This window comes from Channa argus, chromosome 2 (genome assembly GCF_033026475.1).
Source record: "Channa argus isolate prfri chromosome 2, Channa argus male v1.0, whole genome shotgun sequence".
Classification (NCBI taxonomy): domain Eukaryota; kingdom Metazoa; phylum Chordata; class Actinopteri; order Anabantiformes; family Channidae; genus Channa; species Channa argus.
The window spans coordinates 28,661,410-28,681,368 of record NC_090198.1 but is presented as its reverse complement, the minus strand read 5'-3'; the positions used below and the strand labels follow the sequence as shown (position 1 = coordinate 28,681,368).

Sequence of the window (19,959 nt, the reverse complement as noted above, 5' to 3'; positions counted from 1 at the left end):
TCACTGGTATATTTGAATATTTACTCTACATTTTAGAGCTCGTGGTTTAAACTTCAACTTGAGTAGAAATATGAAGGGGTACGTCTACTTGTAGTAGAGCACTTGTTGAGGCGTGTACGTGCACTTTTACTTGAGTAATGAAAAAACCTATTCATAACACATAGATATGCTGAGGGAATATACTTATGATAAAAGGAATTGGGTACATGAAGCACATACTACAGTGCTGATGTTCTCTCATACTGTATACATGCTGCTTCCTCATTCTGTGAGAAGGGGTCATGTGTGTCTTAGAGTCAGCTATGTTTTTTGTTTTTTTCTTGTTTCGATCAGTAATATTTTGTCACACCCTTTGCTCTCTGTAATTTTCCACTGTCACCCTTAAAATAATTGTGACTCACTAATATTTGAAAAGGCTCCGGGGAGGCGACGAGACCTGTCACAATGGATTCATTCAAGTCGTGGTTCAAGTAACTATCACAGTGACGGCCCCTTTGAAGAAAAATCATTAGTTTGGAATGTCACGTCTTTACATGCCAGGATCTACATTTACTTTGACGCAGTTGGAGCAGCAGTTAAAGCAGTTGAAAGTGGTAACAGCAGGATGTTTGTAGCTAACAAATCCCAAAGTTATCACACGAGTGCTATGAAAAACACACTTTTATCATGGCCGTTTTCTGGAGAATGTAAAAAGACATGAAGTGACATAAATCTAACAACTATCCATATTATCACAACACACCGAAATGGTGTTTTTTTTTCCTTTTCTTTTCTTTTTTTTTTAAAGCAGTGCTCTGATCGCCATCTGCTGGTTACGTCACCAGGGGAAAACAGTCCAGAGGAGTCATGGCAACAAACCGCTGTAATAAGAGTCTGTTACTAATATTCATCTGATCCGTGCGTTTAACAGGCCACCGCTGAACCCTCTCAATCCAAAGTGCAGCAGGTTTGAATTTTATGAGACTGTGGCAAAAAATTAAGACACCGTTCCGCTTTTTCGCCGCTCACCAGAGGGAACATGCATTTGTCATTTTGCAATCTTGTCATTGAGAGGAAGTTGAAAGCATCACTGTTGTCTGCAGCGGGACGCCAGGGAAACTTTTGCATTTGCATTTTTTTTTTTCTTCACCAACTAATAAACAATTATCAGATTAAAAATTTGCCATTAAGATGTTTTCGTTACAGCTTCCCCAAGACAAAAAAAAAAGAGAGAGACAGCGAGTCTTATCTCTATCAACACAGCCAAAAGCTGTGAGGGAAATATTTTTCTGTGGCAAAAGCTTAAAAACTGGCAGATGTTACCACAGGATTAGCAACTTAAACCCAACTGTTTTCTGTTTAATCACGTTCCCACATATACAGACGCAAATTGAAACAATCCCTCTTTGTTGGGATCAACACAGTAGAAAAGAATAGACCGTATTTTGACAAAACTTTACACTGAGACATGATTTATGTGTATACAATTATTTATTATACTCTTCTGAATACTAAATGGCATAAATCTACATCATATGTAACGTCTATAAATATTTTTCTCACTATTCAAAAAAAAAAGATGTAAAAACATGGCATTTACAGAGCAACACAGATGAACTGACATCCTGTTTATCTGTGCTGTTCACACATTTCACACACACCGAGCTTCATTTGAGCCAAAATGTCCTTCGTTATGAAGCACGAACAGCATACACGTGGATATCTACACAAACACAGACAGCACGGCTGCGTTCAGTGTCACGATGGCTTGTTTTCACACATTTTTATTAAAATGTCCATTTGGTCTTTTGGCTCTGACACGCACTCAGAGCTTTGGGTGTGATTGTTGTGTCTTTTGGTCACGAAGGACAGCTCTCTGTTTCCCTCACCGGGGGACGTGCTGGAGATGTGTCGGAAGAGCCTCTGGATGCCAGTTTCCCTCAGGGAGCTCCTGAAGGTGCGAGCTGCGAACATGTAAAGTATGGGGTTAACGGTGCTGCTGACGAAGACCATGGCCCCGGCGATGAAGGCCATGGTGCTCCTGACGGTCTCCAGACTGCTTGCTGTGTCAGGGAAGGACGTTTGGATGGCCAGGTTGACCAGAGAGAGGATGTTTCCAACGTGATGTGGCGTCCAACAAATGGCAAACACCAGCACTACGCTGGCGATGAGAAGAGTGGACTTGTGTTTGGACTTGAAGGTCATCTGGGTAATCCGGCTGCACAGGCAGCCATAGCAGACCACCAGGATGGAGAGGGGCAATATGTAGCCCACCAGTGTCTCTAGCAGCACACACACCAGCTCCTGAGTGACAGAGGTGTACTCTCGGTACAGGCAGCCCTCCGAATTGTCCCCAACAACCTGCGTTGGTATGACAGGTGTGCTGAACAAGAACGCTAGAGTCCACAGGGTCAGCAGTAGTTTATTCAGAGCCTTTTTCCTCTTCCATTCAGCGGAGGCAAAGGGGTAGCGCACGGCCACAAAGCGCTCCACGCTCATCAGGGTGATGAGGAAAACGCTGCTGTACATACAGGCAGTGATCAGGAACACCATAGCTTTACAGGAGGCCTCTCCGAACACCCAGGACTGGGCCAGCGAGTAGATCCACAGAGGCAGGGTGATGAGGACCAGCAGGTCAGCGACAGCCAGGTGCAGGATGAGCACCACGGTGTGTGAACGCTGTTTGACGTGTCTCAGGATGGTCCAGATCACCAGCAGGTTCCCCGGAGCTCCTATCAGGAAGGACAGGCCCAGGATCACGCAAGCAGCCGCCGTCCCACCGTCAACCTCCTCGAGGGCCATTTCCTCCGGAGAAGACCGCTCAGCTGAGTGGTTCATGCTGCGAGTGTGTGTGCTAACAGCGGCGTCTGCACGAAAAGAAAAACAAAGTGCTGCACAAGCAAGTCTTGACTTCCCTCTACGGATCGACTGCACAGGAACAGGGTTTCCTCAGAGGCCAGTTTGAGAGACGGAGAGATGATTCATGCATGTCTCATAAGTCCATTTTCACCTCTGCTCGTGAATTAGAGTGAAACTGTTGCAGTAAGGAAAAGAGAAAATCTGAAATCTGACAGTTAATATAGAGAAACTCTCTGAGCACAATAACATGAGCGGAAAGAAATTTATTGAGCGTGTGGATTAGAACAAATCGTACACATTCATTGTTTGTTGGACGCAAAACCACAGTATTTCAAGTCACCACATTTAAATTGTGGTAAACTGGCCAAAATGTGACTCATGCACCGGATGCTAAACAAAAGCTCAAAAAAAAAAAAAAAACTGCAAGTCATCATGTGTTTCAGTGACTGGAGTCTCACACCTCTGTTATGTAAAGCTAAGAAGTCACTGATCATTTGCCGGATAGTTAGGGCCCCAATAATGGGAAATTATAGGATTCTATTATAGGTCAGTACTTACAGCTCCACCCAGTGGCCACTTCATTAGGGACACCTGTGCAGTCAAATGCAAACTGTCAAAAAGGTCCTAATTCTACTATGCGTTTATTATTGAGGTCATAGTGGGTGGTGGAGTCACAGTGGAGGTGGTTCCAAAGTTTTGGTTATTTTGTGTGTTTCCTCCTGTGGCAGCCTCTATGCACACAGCAAACTGCACCCATTTGTTTATGGGCCATCCAAAGAAATCCATTATTTCTCTGGTAGTTCCTCTGCTGCATGGCTCTACAGGCGAGTTCCATGTTCCCATGGTAATGAGATTCCAGCTCATCCGACGTTTCTCTAACGGTACTACCTTAAAATTAAAAGTGAAATAAAGGCTGTTCACGAGTCCAAGTGCCTCATCCTAAATGTGTTACCAGACCCCCCATATTTGACACAAATGCCCACTTAGCCTCAATGATCAGTTGATTAGAGTTTGGTGGTCAAAGGTCAAGATCACTGTAACTTCACGTCCCATTCTTGTCAAAGCAATATATATGAAAGTATTTGTTACTCATGTAACTCAAGTTTATCAACCATCTATTAAGTGATATAACTCCATCCAGCAATTGTCACCACTGTATGTCATTAACTCTGTGTGTTCTCTCCCGTAGTTGTCTTTGTCCTCCTCTGTCCCCCTCTCTCTGTCCCTTTCTGCAGGTGTCCCCCGGCTTTGAAGCTGTGTGTCTTCCAGCGTGAAGCTACTGATCCTACCAATCTGCCAGATGTTTTGTTGTTGCTTTTGTTGCTCTGTTCTTTTCTCTCTCCCCTTTCCACTCACCCCAACCGGTCGAGGCAGATGGTCGTCCACCCTGAGCCTGGTTCTGCTGGAGGTTTCTTCCGTTAAAGGGAGTTTTTCCTCTCCACTGTTGCCTATGGCTTGCTCCAGGGGGAATTGTTGGGTTCTCTTTATATATCTTTATAATCTTGACTTTATTCTGTAAAGTGCCCTGAGATGACTTTGTTGTGAATTGGCCCCCCGCAGCTTCTCAGTCTCTGTCTGCTGTGGACCAACAGCAGCTCCCCCCGGTGCTAAATAGCTGTGATTATCTGTTGGTCACATCAGTCCAGGACGCGCTGCAATTGCACCAACAATCTGGTAATTGGCGTTGGGGTTCCTGTGCCACCGTGTTGAGTTTCTTCACCACTGGGCTGTTTTTGTTTTGGGTTTTTTACAAACTACAGTGCCTGAAAGCGAGCAGGTGACGTTGAGAACAGCTGGAACTTTTACTGAAATTACTGCAAAGCACCAAAGAGAGCCAGTGTTGGAGGAGATGGTCCGCACAAACATTGAAGGACTGAGTGGACCAATCATGGTTGTTGCTGCGATGCATAGTTACAGTGCATTTCTGGGTAAATGCACTGTATCGTGCTACTGTGTCGGGGTCTGCATAGGGTCCACATCTTTGCACTACCTACAGCCTAGATTTGATGCACAGGTATAAATCAAAGCTGAGGCACTGGGTAAACCTGTAATATACTTTTGCTAACAGCAGGGTGATACCTCAGTGAGTGAAGAGTTTAGGGTTTGATTCAATAATCAACAAGAACACTGAGTACATTTAACAAATAGTAATTTACAGTGAAAAACAGTTCATTACTTACAATAAGTGACTGTGAACATTTTACAATACACAAGATCACAGTCATAGGTTTGGCTGCAACAAGGGCTTCTCTTCAGGCTTTCAAATCCCTGGATCAGGTCTCTGCAATAAAGTCTGGTCCTTCAATTTACCTCAGAAGAGTAAATTTATAGTTTCAGGGATTATGAAGTTTCAACACAGTCTTCCTGGGTATTTGGTGCCCTCTGCCCACTCTGCTGCTGTACTACCAAATCCCTGAGTTTGTCAGAGTTAGTGACAATTTCCCTGAACAGCCGGACCAGTCTAGATTCACCAAGACTTCCTTGTACATTCCTTGCGAAGAACGCGTATAACACCGGATTCACTGAACTGCTGATGAAACAAAGAGCCCCAGCGACATAGACAATACTATCAACTGGACATTTGGTATTTTTCTCTGATTGTTGCCCATATATGCAAACAAAGTGAATAATGTGGATGATGCGGTAAGGCAACCAGCACACAGTAAAGGCTGTTACCACAGCGTAGACCAGAATCATGGATTTCTGTTTGGAGTTGAAACTCATCTTCTTGAGTGTGGCTGCTACTCGACAGTAACAGATAATTAGAATGACGAAAGGAACAATGAAGCCCCCCAAAGTATCCAGGCATAAGAAGATGATTGCTGTACCCACAGAATGGAATTCAATAAAAAAGCACTGGTTAAACTGTTTTGAATTTGGGGCCACAGCAAAAGGCAGTCCTAGGACAAAAGCAAGGAGCCACAAAACTACGAGACACTTGTTCATGGCGCTCTTGGTTTTCCAGCGCATCCAGCCAAACGGATGGCAAATAGCCAGAAAGCGCTCCACGCTCATAAGAGTGATGAAGAAGATGCTGCTGAACATGCAAACTTTGATGATGTACACCAAGACTTTACAGGAGTTCCCTTTGAACTCCTTGGACTTGGCAAGAGCGTAGATCCACAGAGGCAGGGTGATGACGGCCAGCAGGTCGGCAATAGCCAGGTGCAGGATGAGCACCACAGTGTGTGAACGCTGTTTGACGTGTCTCAGGATGGTCCAGATCACCAGCAGGTTCCCCGGAGCTCCTATCAGGAAGGACAGGCCCAGGATCACGCAAGCAGCGGCCGTCACACCGTCAACCTCCTCTTGGGCCATTTCCTCCAGAGAAGACCCCTCAGCTGAGTGGTTCATGCTGCGAGTGTGTGTGATGACAGTGGCACGAAAAGAAACACAATGTGCTGCAATAGCAAGTCTTGTCTTCCCTTTATAGTTTACTTTGTAAAATTTCTCACCATTTCAGTCACATGTGATCTAATGCTCTTATCTCCTCCCAACAGGAAGTGCAGGTCAATGACACTGATCAGCACAATTCTCCCAAATGCCTCAACTGTGGCCTCTTTGTCACCTTATTTATCCTCAACTTTTATGTTATGGATCAAAAACAAATAAAGTTAATCACTTCCACGAACCGAGTCAGAACAAACCCTGTTTTCATGTATACTGTACTGGAAAATGGCCAATAACATCCTGTTTGAGGAATTTATTAAGAAATTTGTCAGAACAAACTTCCCCAAATTAAATTTATTGCAGAACCACAGCACTGCATTACATGGTAAGATGCTTCTGTCATGTTTGGCCAATGAACAGAGAATTTCACCAAGGGTCTTGGTGACATTCTAATATCCCACTGCTTGTGACTACAGCTGCAGTGGGACATCAACGTCTTCCGTCTGTCCTTAGGGTGTCTTTCAGTGAGAGACATTGTTCAGGATTTCCCTCAGAACCAGTCATCCCACCAAAGGAGATTCCTCAAAGTCAAAATGTGACAAGGCTCTAGTAGCAATAAAGGTTGAAATCCTGTTATCCTGAGAACACAGCGTTTTTTCTGTTTTATTTTTGCAACAAAAATAACCCAAAGCATCTAATGTAGCTTAGATATGGACCAAGGAGCCTATAGAGATACTGTACTCATGTGAGTCCATACTTATCTTTGCCTCTAGCAGACAGGTGCTATCAGATCTGTGTTATTAAGCCCCCATGACCCCTGCATGTGTTGGTAGCCTGTTTAAACACAGCCCTGCTTGTTGGTTGTGTGTGTACAGTTATGCATGTTTTAATTCAATTCAACTTTATTTAAATAGCGCCAATTGTCAACAACATCATCTGAGGGCACTTTACATAACAAAGTGAAGACTATACAGGTATGTAGAGGAAACCCAACAAGTCCCCATTGAACAAGCCCAAAGCAATAGTGGAGAGGAAAAACTCCCTTTAACGGAAGAAACCTCCAGCAGGACCAGGCTCAGGGTGGACGGCCATCTGCCTTGACCCGTTGGGGTGAGTGGAAAGTGGTGGCATATAAATGTATAGAAAGAAAAGAGAGGAGCTCATTGCACTTGGGGGGGAGGGGGGTTGACTGAGCAGGCCTTTATGTCTTTTAGGCATGCCTGAAGTTTGACTAACTGGTTAGTATCTTCTGGTTTCACAGATAAATAGAGCAGGGAATCATCCGCATAGCAGTGGAAGTTTATGGAATGTTTCCTCATAATGTAGCCTAGAGGTGACATATACAGAGTGAAACGTCTTGGTCGTACCACAGAGCCCTGTGGAACTGTTGTGCATATAAAGGATTCATCATTAACATGAACAAATTGGAATCTTTCTGACAGATAACATTTAAACCAGTGCAGTGCGGTTCCTTTAATCCCAAATCTACGTTTCAGAGTTTGTAATAAAATGTTGTGGTCAAAGGTGTCAAATGCAGCACTAAGGTCAAGTAGGACGAGTATAGACACAAGTCAAGTATCTAAAGCCAAGAGAAGGTTGTTGGGGACAAGATTTCTAAGGATTTCAGAAATAAATGGAGGGTAGGATATTGGTCTGTAATTGGCTAAATCACCTGGATCAAGACAAGGTTTATTAAGTATAGATTTGATTACAGCAACTTTACAGGCCTTTGGTTTATAGTTTCTAAAGATAGATTGATCAAATCTAATATGAACATGTCATTAAAGGTAAAACATTAATTTTTTTTTAAAAACATTTTTTTTTAGAAGTTCCCATGTAAATTTTTAATCTCCAGCTACGTCTACCTTTAAATAACCAGTCACACTTCTAATTGTACAATGTACGACAAAAAGAATCCATTATATCTAATACGATCTAATAGCTGGTTATTATTTGGTTTGTATGCACAGATTCATCTGATCATGACCTATGAGGATGTGTGCACAGATAGTTTTTTTCATGGTTTGTGGTGCATTTTTGTGCACTTTTGCATAATTATTGTGTGGTTTCAGTATTTGATAACACCTTCACATTCAGGTCAGCAGCCCCTCATGTTTTTACCATCTCTCAGTGCAAATGTATTGCATGGAAATGGACCTAAATTTCTTCTGAAAGGTTTTACTTTTATTTGTGGCAGAAGCAAAACTGCAACACTGAGCTTGACATATGTGGACACCACTTCTCAGGAAAGTTACTCTTTAAATTACAAAACACACCTAATGGCCGAGTGTGTGTACAAAATCCTGAGCCATGCACACGCACACTTTGAAAATGTAAAAAACGGGTGAGAAAAGTTTTTTTATTTTTTTATTTCAGTCATCAAGTTGCATCACACTGATCTGTGAGGTTTTAAGTTGTCAAGGATTTTCTAAATGAATCAAACCGTCCACAAACATGACAGTAAAACCAGCATCTAATCTAATCTCTACTCACACTTGGCCGATCGTAGCCCAGAATGTGCTCATTTGTCTGTTCCATAGACCTCCACTGTTTTCCAAAATGATTAAAAACCCATCAGCCAGACCGAGTGCTCTACTGGGTGATTTATTTACACTGAGTACATTTAACAAATAGCAATTTACAGTAAAAAACAGTTCATTACTTACAATAAGTGACTGTGAACATTTTACAATACACAAGATCACAGTCATAGGTTTGGCTGCAACAAGGGCTTCTCTTCAGGCTTTCAAATCCCTGGATCAGGTCTCTGCAATAAAGTCTGGTCACTCAATTAACCTCAGAAGAGTAAATTCATAGTTTCAGGGATCATGGAGTTTCAACACAGTCTTCCTGGGTATTTGCTGCCCTCTGCCCACTCTGCTGCTGTACTACCAAATCCCTGAGTTTGTCAGAGTTAGTGACAATTTCCTGGAACAGCCGGACCAGTCTAGATTCCCCGAGACCTTCTTGTACATTCCTTGCGAATAACGCGTATAACACTGGATTCACTGAACTGCTGATGAAACAAAGAGCCCCAGCGACATAGACAGTACTCTCAGACACACAGTGGTGATCCTTCCCTAATCCATGTAAGCAAACAAAGTGAATGATGTAGATGATGTGGTAAGGCAACCAGCACACAGTAAAGGCTATTACTACAGCGTGGACCAGAATCACAGATTTCTGTTTGGAGTTGAAACTCATCGTCTTGAGCGTGGCTGCTACTCGACAGTAACAGATACTTAGAATGACAAAAGGAACAATGAAGCCCCCCAAAGTATCCAGGCATAGGATGATGATTGCTGGACCCACAGAAGTGACTTCGATAGAAAAGCACTGGTCACCATTTAAAGTCTCGGTCACAACAACAGGCAGTCCTAGGACAAAAGCAAGGAGCCATAAAACTATGAGACACTTGTTCATGGCGCTCTTTGTTTTCCAGCGCATCCACCCAAACGGATGGCAAATAGCCAGAAAGCGCTCCACACTCATAAGAGTGATGAAGAAGATGCTGCTGAACATGCAAACATTGATGATGTACACCAAGCCTTTACAGGTGGTCCATTGGATCCCCTCGGACTGGGCAAGAGAGCAGATCCACAGAGGCAGGGTGATGACGGTCAGCAGGTCGGCAATAGCCATATGCAGGATGAGCACCACAGTGTGTGAACGCTGTTTGACGTGTCTCAGGATGGTCCAGATCACCAGCAGGTTCCCCGGAGCTCCTATCAGGAAGGACAGGCCCAGGATCACGCAAGCAGCGGCCGTCTCACCATCAACCTCCTCGAGGGCCATTTCCTCCAGAGAAGACTGCTCAGCTGAGTGGTTCATGCTGCGAGTGTTTGTGATGAAAAGAAACACAATGTGCTGCAATAGCAAGTCTTGACTTCCCTTTATAGTTAACTTTGTAAGATTTCTCACTGTTTCAGTCACATGTGATCCAATGGTCTTATCTCCTCCCAACAGGACGTGCAGGTCAATGACACTGATCAGCACAATTCTCCCAAATGCCTCAACTGTGGCCTCTTTGTCACCTTATTTATCCTCAACTTTTATGTCATGGATCAAAACCACATAAAGTTAATCACTTCCACGAACCGAGTCAGAACAAACCCTGTTTTCATGTATACTGTACTGGAAAATGGCCAATAACATCCTGTTTGCAGAATTTATTAAGAAATTTGTCAGAATAAACTTCCCCAGATGAAATTTATTGCAGAACCACAGCACTGCATTACATGGTAAGATGTTTCTGTCATGTTTGGCCAATGAGCAGAGAATGTCACCAAGGGAAGAGAACTGCTTGTGACTACAGCTGCAGTGGGATATCAACGTCTTTCGTCTGTACTTAGGGTGTCTTTCACTGAGAGAGATTGTTCAGGATTTCCCTCAGAACCAGTCATCCCACCAAAGGAGATTCCTCAAAGTCAAAATGTGACAAGGCTCTAGTAGCAATAAAGGTTGAAATCCTGTTATCCTGAGAACACAGCGTTTTTTTCTGTTTTATTTTTGCAACAAAAATTACCCAAAACATCTAATGTAGCTTAGATATGGACCAAGGAGCCTATAGAGATACTGTACTCATGTGAGTCCATACTTATCTTTGCCTCTAGCAGACAGGTGCTATCAGATCTGTGTTATTAAGCCCCCATGACCCCTGCATGTGTTGGTAGCCTGTTTAAACACAGCCCTGCTTGTTGGTTGTATGTGTACAGTTATGCATGTTTTAATTCAATTGAACTTTATTTAAATAGCGCCAATTCACAACAGCGTCATCTGAGGGCACTTTACATAACAAAGTGAATATTATACAGGTATGTAGAGGAAACCCAACAAGTCCCCATTGAACAAGCCCAAAGCAACAGTAGAGAGGAAAAACTCCCTTTAACAGAAGAAACCTCCAGCAGGACCAGGCTCAGGGTGGACGGCCATCTGCCTTGACCCGTTGGGGTGAGTGGAAAGTGGTGGCATATAAATGTATAGAAAGAAAAGAGAGGAGCTCCTTGCACTTGGGGGGGAGGGGGGTTGACTGAGCAGGCCTTTATGTCTTTTAGGCATGCCTGAAGTTTGACTAACTGGTTAGTATCTTCTGGTTTCACAGATAAATAGAGCAGGGAATCATCCGCATAGCAGTGGAAGTTTATGGAATGTTTCCTCATAATGTAGCCTAGAGGTGACATATACAGAGTGAAACGTCTTGGTCGTACCACAGAGCCCTGTGGAACTGTTGTGCATATAAAGGATTCATCATTAACATGAACAAATTGGAATCTTTCTGACAGATAACATTTAAACCAGTGCAGTGCGGTTCCTTTAATCCCAAATCTACGTTTCAGAGTTTGTAATAAAATGTTGTGGTCAAAGGTGTCAAATGCAGCACTAAGGTCAAGTAGGACGAGTATAGACACAAGTCAAGTATCTAAAGCCAAGAGAAGGTTGTTGGGGACAAGATTTCTAAGGATTTCAGAAATAAATGGAGGGTAGGATATTGGTCTGTAATTGGCTAAATCACCTGGATCAAGACAAGGTTTATTAAGTATAGATTTGATTACAGCAACTTTACAGGCCTTTGGTTTATAGTTTCTAAAGATAGATTGATCAAATCTAATATGAACATGTCATTAAAGGTAAAACATTAAACTATTTGTTGGGACAGGGTCTAAAAGACATGTTACTCTTGAAGAAGCAATTGTTGAAGTTAGCTCAGCGAGATCTTTGGGTAAATAGCAGTCTAAGAGGGATTGTGGTCTTATTGATGACTGTTGTACATGAAGATCCGTCTGTAATATTTAGGGGAAGATCTGGTGAATATTTCCTCTAATAACTACAATTTTAGTCATAAAGAAAGTCATGAAGTGATTGCTGCTCAGTGATTTTTGTTTGCTGCTATTTTCTGAAAATCGAGCTTCTCCACAAATAAAGAGTTATCATCTCCCTTTTCTTTCCAGAAGGTGAGATACGGCTTAAGGGCAAATCATTATTACTTCGTAAGCTTCAGGTTTGACTGTCACTAGTTTGATGTGCGGGTGGAGACTGACGGAGCAGGGAGTGACTCCTGCAGTTTGCACGTTTCTGCACTCGATCAACCACAGAAAATACAAGATAAGTGACTGAGAAACATTCACAAACAGGCACAAATCTGCCTGAACAATAGGGTTTTTTTTGTGCAGATTCCTGATTAGTTAGAAATTATTAAAAAATGTCACATTTTGCTTATTAATTTCCTGTTGACAAACCTTTGACCACACATTTTTTTAGAAGTTCCCATGTAAATTTTTAATCTCCAGCTACGTCTACATTTAAATAACCAGTCACACTTCTAATTGTACAATGTACGACAAAAAGAATCCATTATATCTAATACGATCTAATAGCTGGTTATTATTTGGTTTGTATGCACAGATTCATCTGATCATGACCTATGAGGATGTGTGCACAGATAGTTTTTTTCATGGTTTGTGGTGCATTTTTGTGCACTTTTGCATAATTATTGTGTGGTTTCAGTATTTGATAACACCTTCACATTCAGGTCAGCAGCCCCTCATGTTTTTACCATCTCTCAGTGCAAATGTATTGCATGGAAATGGACCTAAATTTCTTCTGAAAGGTTTTACTTTTATTTGTGGCAGAAGCAAAACTGCAACACTGAGCTTGACATATGTGGACACCACTTCTCAGGAAAGTTACTCTTTAAATTACAAAACACACCTAATGGCCGAGTGTGTGTACAAAATCCTGAGCCATGCACACGCACACTTTGAAAATGTAAAAAACGGGTGAGAAAAGTTTTTTTATTTTTTTATTTCAGTCATCAAGTTGCATCACATTCCTCCACACAAGTCATCAACAGATTTTTAAAGATAATCTAACGTTTACAACTCTGAAATAAAAAATGACTAGTTCTTAATTTGTCTGTCAAACGCAGCCACACTCAAACATTTGCAATCGGTTTAACTGTCAACATTTAACACTGAAACACTGATCTGTGAGGTTTTAAGTTGTCAAGGATTTTCTAAATGAATCAAACCGTCCACAAACATGACAGTAAAACCAGCATCTAATCTAATCTCTACTCACACTTGGCCGATCGTAGCCCAGGATGTGCTCATTTGTCTGTTCCATAGACCTCCACTGTTTTCCAAAATGATTAAAAACCCATCAGCCAGACCGAGTGCTCTACTGGGTGATTTATTTACACTGAGTACATTTAACAAATAGCAATTTACAGTAAAAAACAGTTCATTACTTACAATAAGTGATTGTGAACATTTTACAATACACAAGATCACAGTCATAGGTTTGGCTGCAACAAGGGCTTCTCTTCAGGCTTTCAAATCCCTGGATCAGGTCTCTGCAATAAAGTCGCGTCCTTCAATTAACCTCAGAAGAGTAAATTCAGAGTTTCAGGGATTATGTAGTTTCAACACAGTCTTCCTGGGTATTTGCTGCCCTCTGCCCACTCTGCTGCTGTACTACCACATCCCTGAGTTTGTCAGAGTTAGTGACAATTTCCTGGAACAGCCGGACCAGTCTAGATTCCCCGAGACCTTCTTGTACATTCCTTGCGAATAACGCGTATAACACAGGATTCACTGAACTGCTGATGAAACAAAGAGCCCCAGCGACATAGACAATATTGTCAGACACACAGTGGTGATCCTTCCCTAATCCATGTAAGCAAACAAAGTGAATGATGTAGATGATGCGGTAAGGCAACCAGCACACAGTAAAGGCTATTACTACAGCGTGGACCAGAATCACAGATTTCTGTTTGGAGTTGAAACTCATCTTCTTGAGCGTGGCTGCTACTCGACAGTAACAGATAATTAGAATGACAAAAGGAACAATGAAGCCCCCCAAAGTATCCAGGCATAGGATGATGATTGCTGGACCCACAGAAGTGACTTCGATAGAAAAGCACTGGTCACTATTTAAAGTCTCGGTCACAGCAAAAGGCAGTCCTAGGACAAAAGCAAGGAGCCATAAAACTATGAGACACTTGTTCATGGCGCTCTTGGTTTTCCAGCGCATCCACCCAAACGGATGGCAAATAGCCAGAAAGCGCTCCACACTCATAAGAGTGATGAAGAAGATGCTGCTGAACATGCAAACTTTGATGATGTACACCAAGCCTTTACAGGTAGTCCACTGGATCCCGTCGGACTGGGAAAGAGAGCAGATCCACAGAGGCAGGGTGATGACGGTCAGCAGGTCGGCAATAGCCAGGTGCAGGATGAGCACCACAGTGTGTGAACGCTGTTTGACGTGTCTCAGGATGGTCCAGATCACCAGCAGGTTCCCCGGAGCTCCTATCAGGAAGGACAGGCCGAGGATCACGCAAGCAGCGGCCGTCACACCGTCAACCTCGTCGAGGGACATTTCCTCCAGAGAAGACCTCTCAGCTGAGTGGTTCATGCTGCGAGTGTGTGTGATGAAAAGAAACACAATGTGCTGCAATAGCAAGTCTTGACTTCCCTTTATAGTTTACTTTGTAAGATTTCTCACCGTTTCAGTCACATGTGATCTAATGTTCTTATCTCCTCCCAACAGGAAGTGCAGGCCAGTGACACTGATCAGCACAATTCTCCCAAATGCCTCAACTGTGGCCTCTTTGTCACCTTATTTATCCTCAACTTTTATGTTATGGATCAAAACCACATAAAGTTAATCACTTCCACGAACCGAGTCAGAACAAACCCTGTTTTCATGTATACTGTACTGGAAAATGGCCAATAACATCCTGTTTGCAGAATTTATTAAGAAATTTATCAGAACAAACTTCCCCAAATGAAATTTATTGCAGAACCAAAGTACTGCATTACATGGTAAAATGTTTCTGTCATGTTTGGCCAATGAGCAGAGAATTTCACCAAGGGTCTTGGTGACATTCTAATATCCCACTGCTTGTGACTACAGCTGCAGTGGGACATCAACGTCTTCCGTCTGTCCTTAGGGTGTCTTTCAGTGAGAGACATTGTTCAGCATTTCCCTCAGAACCAGTCATCCCACCAAAGGAGATTCCTCAAAGTCAAAATGTGACAAGGCTCTAGTAGCAATAAAGGTTGAAATCCTGTTATCCTGAGAACACAGCGTTTTTTCTGTTTTATTTTTGCAACAAAAATAACCCAAAACATCTAATGTAGCTTAGATATGGACCAAGGAGCCTATAGAGATACTGTACTCATGTGAGTCCATACTTATCTTTGCCTCTAGCAGACAGGTGCTACCAGATCTGTGTTATTAAGCCCCCATGACCCCTGCATGTGTTGGTAGCCTGTTTAAACACAGCCCTGCTTGTTGGTTGTGTGTGTACAGTTATGCATGTTTTAATTCAATTCAACTTTATTTAAATAGCGCCAATTCACAACAACGTCATCTGAGGGCACTTTACATAACAAAGTGAAGACTATACAGGTATGTAGAGGAAACCCAACAAGTCCCCATTGAACAAGCCCAAAGCAACAGTAGAGAGGAAAAACGCCCTTTAACGGAAGAAACCTCCAGCAGAACCAGGCTCAGGGTGGGCGGCCATCTGCCTTGACCCGTTGGGGTGAGTGGAAAGTGGAGCTAGAACAGAAAAGAGCAACAACAAAACATCGGGCAGGTTGGTAGGACCAGTTGGAAGACACACAGCTTCAAAGCCTGGGGACACCTGCAAAGAGGGACAGAGACGGGGAGACAGAGAAGGAGAAAGACAACTAGGGGAGAAAGAAGACACAAAGTTAATGTCATACAGTGGTGGCATATAAATGTATAGAGAGAAAAGAGAGGAGCTCATTGCACTTGGGGGGGAGGGGGGTTGACTGAGCAGCTTTATCAAAGAGGAAGGTTTTAAGTCTAGCCTTAAAAGTAGAGAGGGTCTGTGCCCCCCAAATCTGGATTTCTCACATTTTTAGGTCCAAATACAATCCTTTCAGTTTTGTCTCAATTTAGAAGTAGGAAATTAAAGCACATCCAGGCCTTTATGTCTTTTAGGCATGACTGAGGTTTGACTAACTGGTTAGTATCTTCTGGTTTTGTTCGACAAAACAAATCCATTATATCTAATAGGATCTAATAGCTGGTTCTTATTTGGTTTGTATGCACAGATTCATCTGATCATGACCTATGGGGATGTGTGCACAGATAGTTTTTTTCATGGTTTGTGGTGCATTTTTGTGCACTTTTGCTTAATTATTGTGTGGTTTCAGTATTTGATAACACCTTCACATTCAGGTCAGCAGCCCCTCATGTTTTTACCATCTCTCAGTGCAAATGTACTGCATGGAAATGGACCATCATCAACAGATTTATAAAGATAAACTAACGTTTACAACTCTGAAATAAAAAAAGACTAGTTCTTAATTTGTCTGTCAAACGCAGCCACACTCAAACATTTGCAATCGGTTTATATTTCAACATTTAACACTGAAACACTGATCTGTGAGGTTTTAAGTTGTCAAGGATTTTCTAAATGAATCAAACCGTCCACAAACATGACAGTAAAACCAACATCTAATCTAATCTCTACTCACACTTGGCCGATCGTAGCCCAGGATGTGCTCATTTGTCTGTTCCATAGACCTCCACTGTTTTCCAAAATGATTAAAAACCCATCAGCCAGACCGAGTGCTCTACTTGGTGATTTATTTTTATATTAAACAAAATTGATACAAAGAAATTAGACAATCCATCCATCATCAATCTACCCTGTTTAGGGTTGCAGGACCATTGGGCTAGAGGCACCGTGGACATGTCTCCAGGGCCAGAGAGACATACACAGACAGACAACCCTTCACATTCACACACACCTATGGGCAAATTAGAGTCACCAATGAACCTAACGTGCATTACTTTGGACTGTGGGAGGAAACTGGAGCACCTGGAGGAAACTCCACAGACAAAGCCCACAGCCAGCAGGTGGATTTAACCAGGGCACCTAGTATCTGCAGGCAGCAGCGATAACCACCTCAACACGGAGAATGACAGGATTTCTCCTAGACAGAATGTCCCACTATTCAAGATTCAATAATCAACAAGAACACTGAGTACATTTAGCACATAGTAATTTACAGTGGAAAACAGTTCATTACTTACAATAAGTGATTGTGAACATTTTACAATACACATGATCACAGTCATAGGTTTGGCTGCAACAAGGGCTTCTCTTCAGGCTTTCAAATCCCTGGATCAGGTCTCTGCAATAAAGTCTGGTCCCTCAATTAACCTCAGAAGAGTAAATTCATAGTTTCAGGGATTATGGAGTTTCAACACAGTCAGACACGATCTCTTCTTGGGTATTTGCTGCCCTCTGCCCACTCTGCTGCTGTACTTCCACATCCCTGAGTTTGTCAGAGTTAGTGACAATTTCCTGGAACAGCCGGACCAGTCTAGATTCACCAAGACTTCCTTGTATGTTCCTCGCGAAGAACGCGTATAACACCGGATTCACTGAACTGCTGATGAAACAAAGAGCCCCAGCGACATAGACAATACTCTCAGACACACAGTTGTGATCGATCCCTGATCCAAGTATGCAAACAAAGTCGGTGATGTTGATGATGTGGTAAGGCAACCAGCACAGAGTAAAGGCTATTACCACAGCGTGGACCAGAATCACAGATTTCTGTTTGGAGTTGAAACTCATCTTCTTGAGCGTGGCTGCTACTCGACAGTAGCAGATAATTAGAATGACAAAAGGAACAATGAAGCCCCCCAAAGTATCCAGGCATAGGATGATGATTGCTGTACCCACAGAACTGAATTCGATAGAAAAGCACTGGTCACCATTTAAAGGCTGGGTCACAACAACAGGCAGTCCTAGGACAAAAGCAAGGAGCCACAAAACTATGAGACACTTTTTCATGGCGCTCTTGGTTTTCCAGCGCATCCACCCAAACGGATGGCAAATAGCCAGAAAGCGCTCCACACTCATAAGAGTGATGAAGAAGATGCTGCTGAACATGCAAACTTTGATGATGTACACCAAGACTTTACAGAAGGCCCCTCCGAACTCCCAGGACTTGGCAAGTGTGTAGATCCACAGAGGCAGGGTGATGACGGCCAGCAGGTCGGCAATAGCCAGGTGCAGGATGAGCACCACAGTGTGTGAACGCTGTTTGACGTGTCTCAGGATGGTCCAGATCACCAGCAGGTTCCCCGGAGCTCCTATCAGGAAGGACAGGCCCAGGATCACGCAAGCAGCGGCCGTCACACCGTCAACCTCCTCTTGGGCCATTTCCTCCAGAGAAGACCCCTCAGCTGAGTGGTTCATGCTGCGAGCGTTTGTGATTTCAGCGGAACGAAAAGAAACACAATGAGCTGCAATAGCAAGTCTTGACTTCCCTTTATAGTTAACTTTGTAAGATTTCTCACCGTTTCAGTCACATGTGATCTAATGTTCTTATCTCCTCCCAACAGGAAGTTCAGGCCAATGACACTGATCAGCAAAATTCTCCCAAATGCCTCAACTGTGGCCTCTTTGTCACCTTATTTATCGTCAGGTTTTATGTTACAGATCAAAACCAGATAAAGTTAATCACTTCCACAAAGTGAGTCAGAACAAACCCTGTTTTCATGTATACTGTACTGCACAATGGCCAATAAAATCCTGTTTGCAGAATGTATTAAGAAATTTGTCAGAATAAACTTCCCCAAACGAAACTTATTGCAGAACCACAGCACTGCATTACATGTTCCTGTCATGTTTGGCCAATGAGCAGAGAATGTCACCAGGGGTCTTCCCTTGGTGACATTCTGATATCCCACTGCTTGTGACTGCATCCTCAGTGGGATATCAACGTCTTCTGGCTCATTTGTCCTTAGGGTGTCTTTCAGTGAGAGACATTGTTCACCATTTCCCTCAGAACCATTCATCCATCCATCATTCAACCTCCAGCAGAACCAGGCTCAGGGTGGGTGGCCATCTGCCTTGACCCGTTGGGGTGCGTGGAAAGAAACCCTGGACATGTCTCCAGGGCCAGAGAGACATACACAGACAGACAGGGATTCACATTCACACACACCTATGGGCAAATTGCAGTCACCAATGAACCTAACGTGCATTTCTTTGGACTGTGGGAGGAAACTGTAGCACCTGGAGGAAACTCCACAGACAAAGCCCACAGCCGGCAGATGGATTTAACCAGGGCACCGTGTATCTGCAGGCAGCAGCGATAACCACCCCAACACGGAGAATGACAGGATTTCTCCTTTAAATCAGGTCCGATTACTGACTGCTGTCAAGACACTGAACCCCTAACAGCTCATTCCCCCTCCCCAGCGATGCAGTGCCGGTCCAAGCCCGGTAGAAATTGGGGATGGTTGCGTCAGGAAGGGCATCCGGCGTAAAAACTGTGCCAAATCAACATGCGGACAATGATCCGCTGTGGCGACCCTGAACTCACGGGATAAGCCGAAAGGAGAGTAGTAGTACTGACTGCTGTCAATGCACAGACGGGCAGAACAGCATCAGGGAAAAGCTTGTTCCTAAAAGGGAACCGACATGATCTATGGTAACAAAATATTTGACTGCTTTATTTTAATCCTTTTTTCCTGTGATTCTACAACAATAGTCTTACTCGCTTCCCCAATTCCATTTTCTCTCTTGTATCCTGTTTCTCAATTCCGTATAAAAGGGAACAAACGTGCAAACCAGGCCCGTCTAGTCACTGTGAAACCCGTAAATGCTCTGCAGCAACAAAACCCAGAAGCAGAGAGAACGAAGAGTCTCTGATAGGAAATCACAATGTA

At 43.2% G+C, this 19,959-nt stretch overlaps 5 protein-coding genes across 5 annotated transcripts; all 5 read right to left on the bottom strand.

Moving 5' to 3' along the window:
- Positions 1-1,451: 1,451 nt before the first annotated feature.
- On the bottom strand, positions 1,452-2,875 carry si:dkey-148a17.6 (uncharacterized protein LOC108190685 homolog). The gene has a single exon (XM_067489736.1). The coding sequence runs from the start codon at positions 2,815-2,817 to the stop codon at positions 1,738-1,740; it is 1,080 nt and encodes a 359-aa protein (XP_067345837.1). The 5' UTR covers positions 2,818-2,875; the 3' UTR covers positions 1,452-1,737.
- A 2,087-nt stretch (positions 2,876-4,962) lies between these two features.
- LOC137106460 (leukotriene B4 receptor 1-like) lies at positions 4,963-6,493 on the bottom strand. The gene has a single exon (XM_067489752.1). The coding sequence runs from the start codon at positions 6,190-6,192 to the stop codon at positions 5,179-5,181; it is 1,014 nt and encodes a 337-aa protein (XP_067345853.1). The 5' UTR covers positions 6,193-6,493; the 3' UTR covers positions 4,963-5,178.
- Positions 6,494-8,611: 2,118 nt separating this feature from the next.
- LOC137108570 (leukotriene B4 receptor 1-like) lies at positions 8,612-10,081 on the bottom strand. The gene has a single exon (XM_067493331.1). The coding sequence runs from the start codon at positions 10,057-10,059 to the stop codon at positions 9,055-9,057; it is 1,005 nt and encodes a 334-aa protein (XP_067349432.1). The 5' UTR covers positions 10,060-10,081; the 3' UTR covers positions 8,612-9,054.
- A 2,958-nt stretch (positions 10,082-13,039) lies between these two features.
- On the bottom strand, positions 13,040-16,722 carry LOC137106434 (leukotriene B4 receptor 1-like). Its single transcript, XM_067489665.1, has one exon. It carries the CDS (start codon positions 14,641-14,643, stop codon positions 13,639-13,641), a length of 1,005 nt encoding a protein of 334 aa, XP_067345766.1. The 5' UTR covers positions 14,644-16,722; the 3' UTR covers positions 13,040-13,638.
- Positions 16,723-16,836: 114 nt separating this feature from the next.
- LOC137106425 (leukotriene B4 receptor 1-like) lies at positions 16,837-19,812 on the bottom strand. Its single transcript, XM_067489654.1, has one exon. The coding sequence runs from the start codon at positions 18,479-18,481 to the stop codon at positions 17,465-17,467; it is 1,017 nt and encodes a 338-aa protein (XP_067345755.1). The 5' UTR covers positions 18,482-19,812; the 3' UTR covers positions 16,837-17,464.
- Positions 19,813-19,959: the final 147 nt, after the last annotated feature.

Bases quoted from the DNA above. Each gene is read 5' to 3' on its own strand.
- si:dkey-148a17.6 (XM_067489736.1), bottom strand. From the start codon at position 2,817: ATGAACCACTCAGCTGAGCGGTCTTCTCCGGAGGAAATGGCCCTCGAG.
- LOC137106460 (XM_067489752.1), bottom strand. From the start codon at position 6,192: ATGAACCACTCAGCTGAGGGGTCTTCTCTGGAGGAAATGGCCCAAGAG.
- LOC137108570 (XM_067493331.1), bottom strand. From the start codon at position 10,059: ATGAACCACTCAGCTGAGCAGTCTTCTCTGGAGGAAATGGCCCTCGAG.
- LOC137106434 (XM_067489665.1), bottom strand. From the start codon at position 14,643: ATGAACCACTCAGCTGAGAGGTCTTCTCTGGAGGAAATGTCCCTCGAC.
- LOC137106425 (XM_067489654.1), bottom strand. From the start codon at position 18,481: ATGAACCACTCAGCTGAGGGGTCTTCTCTGGAGGAAATGGCCCAAGAG.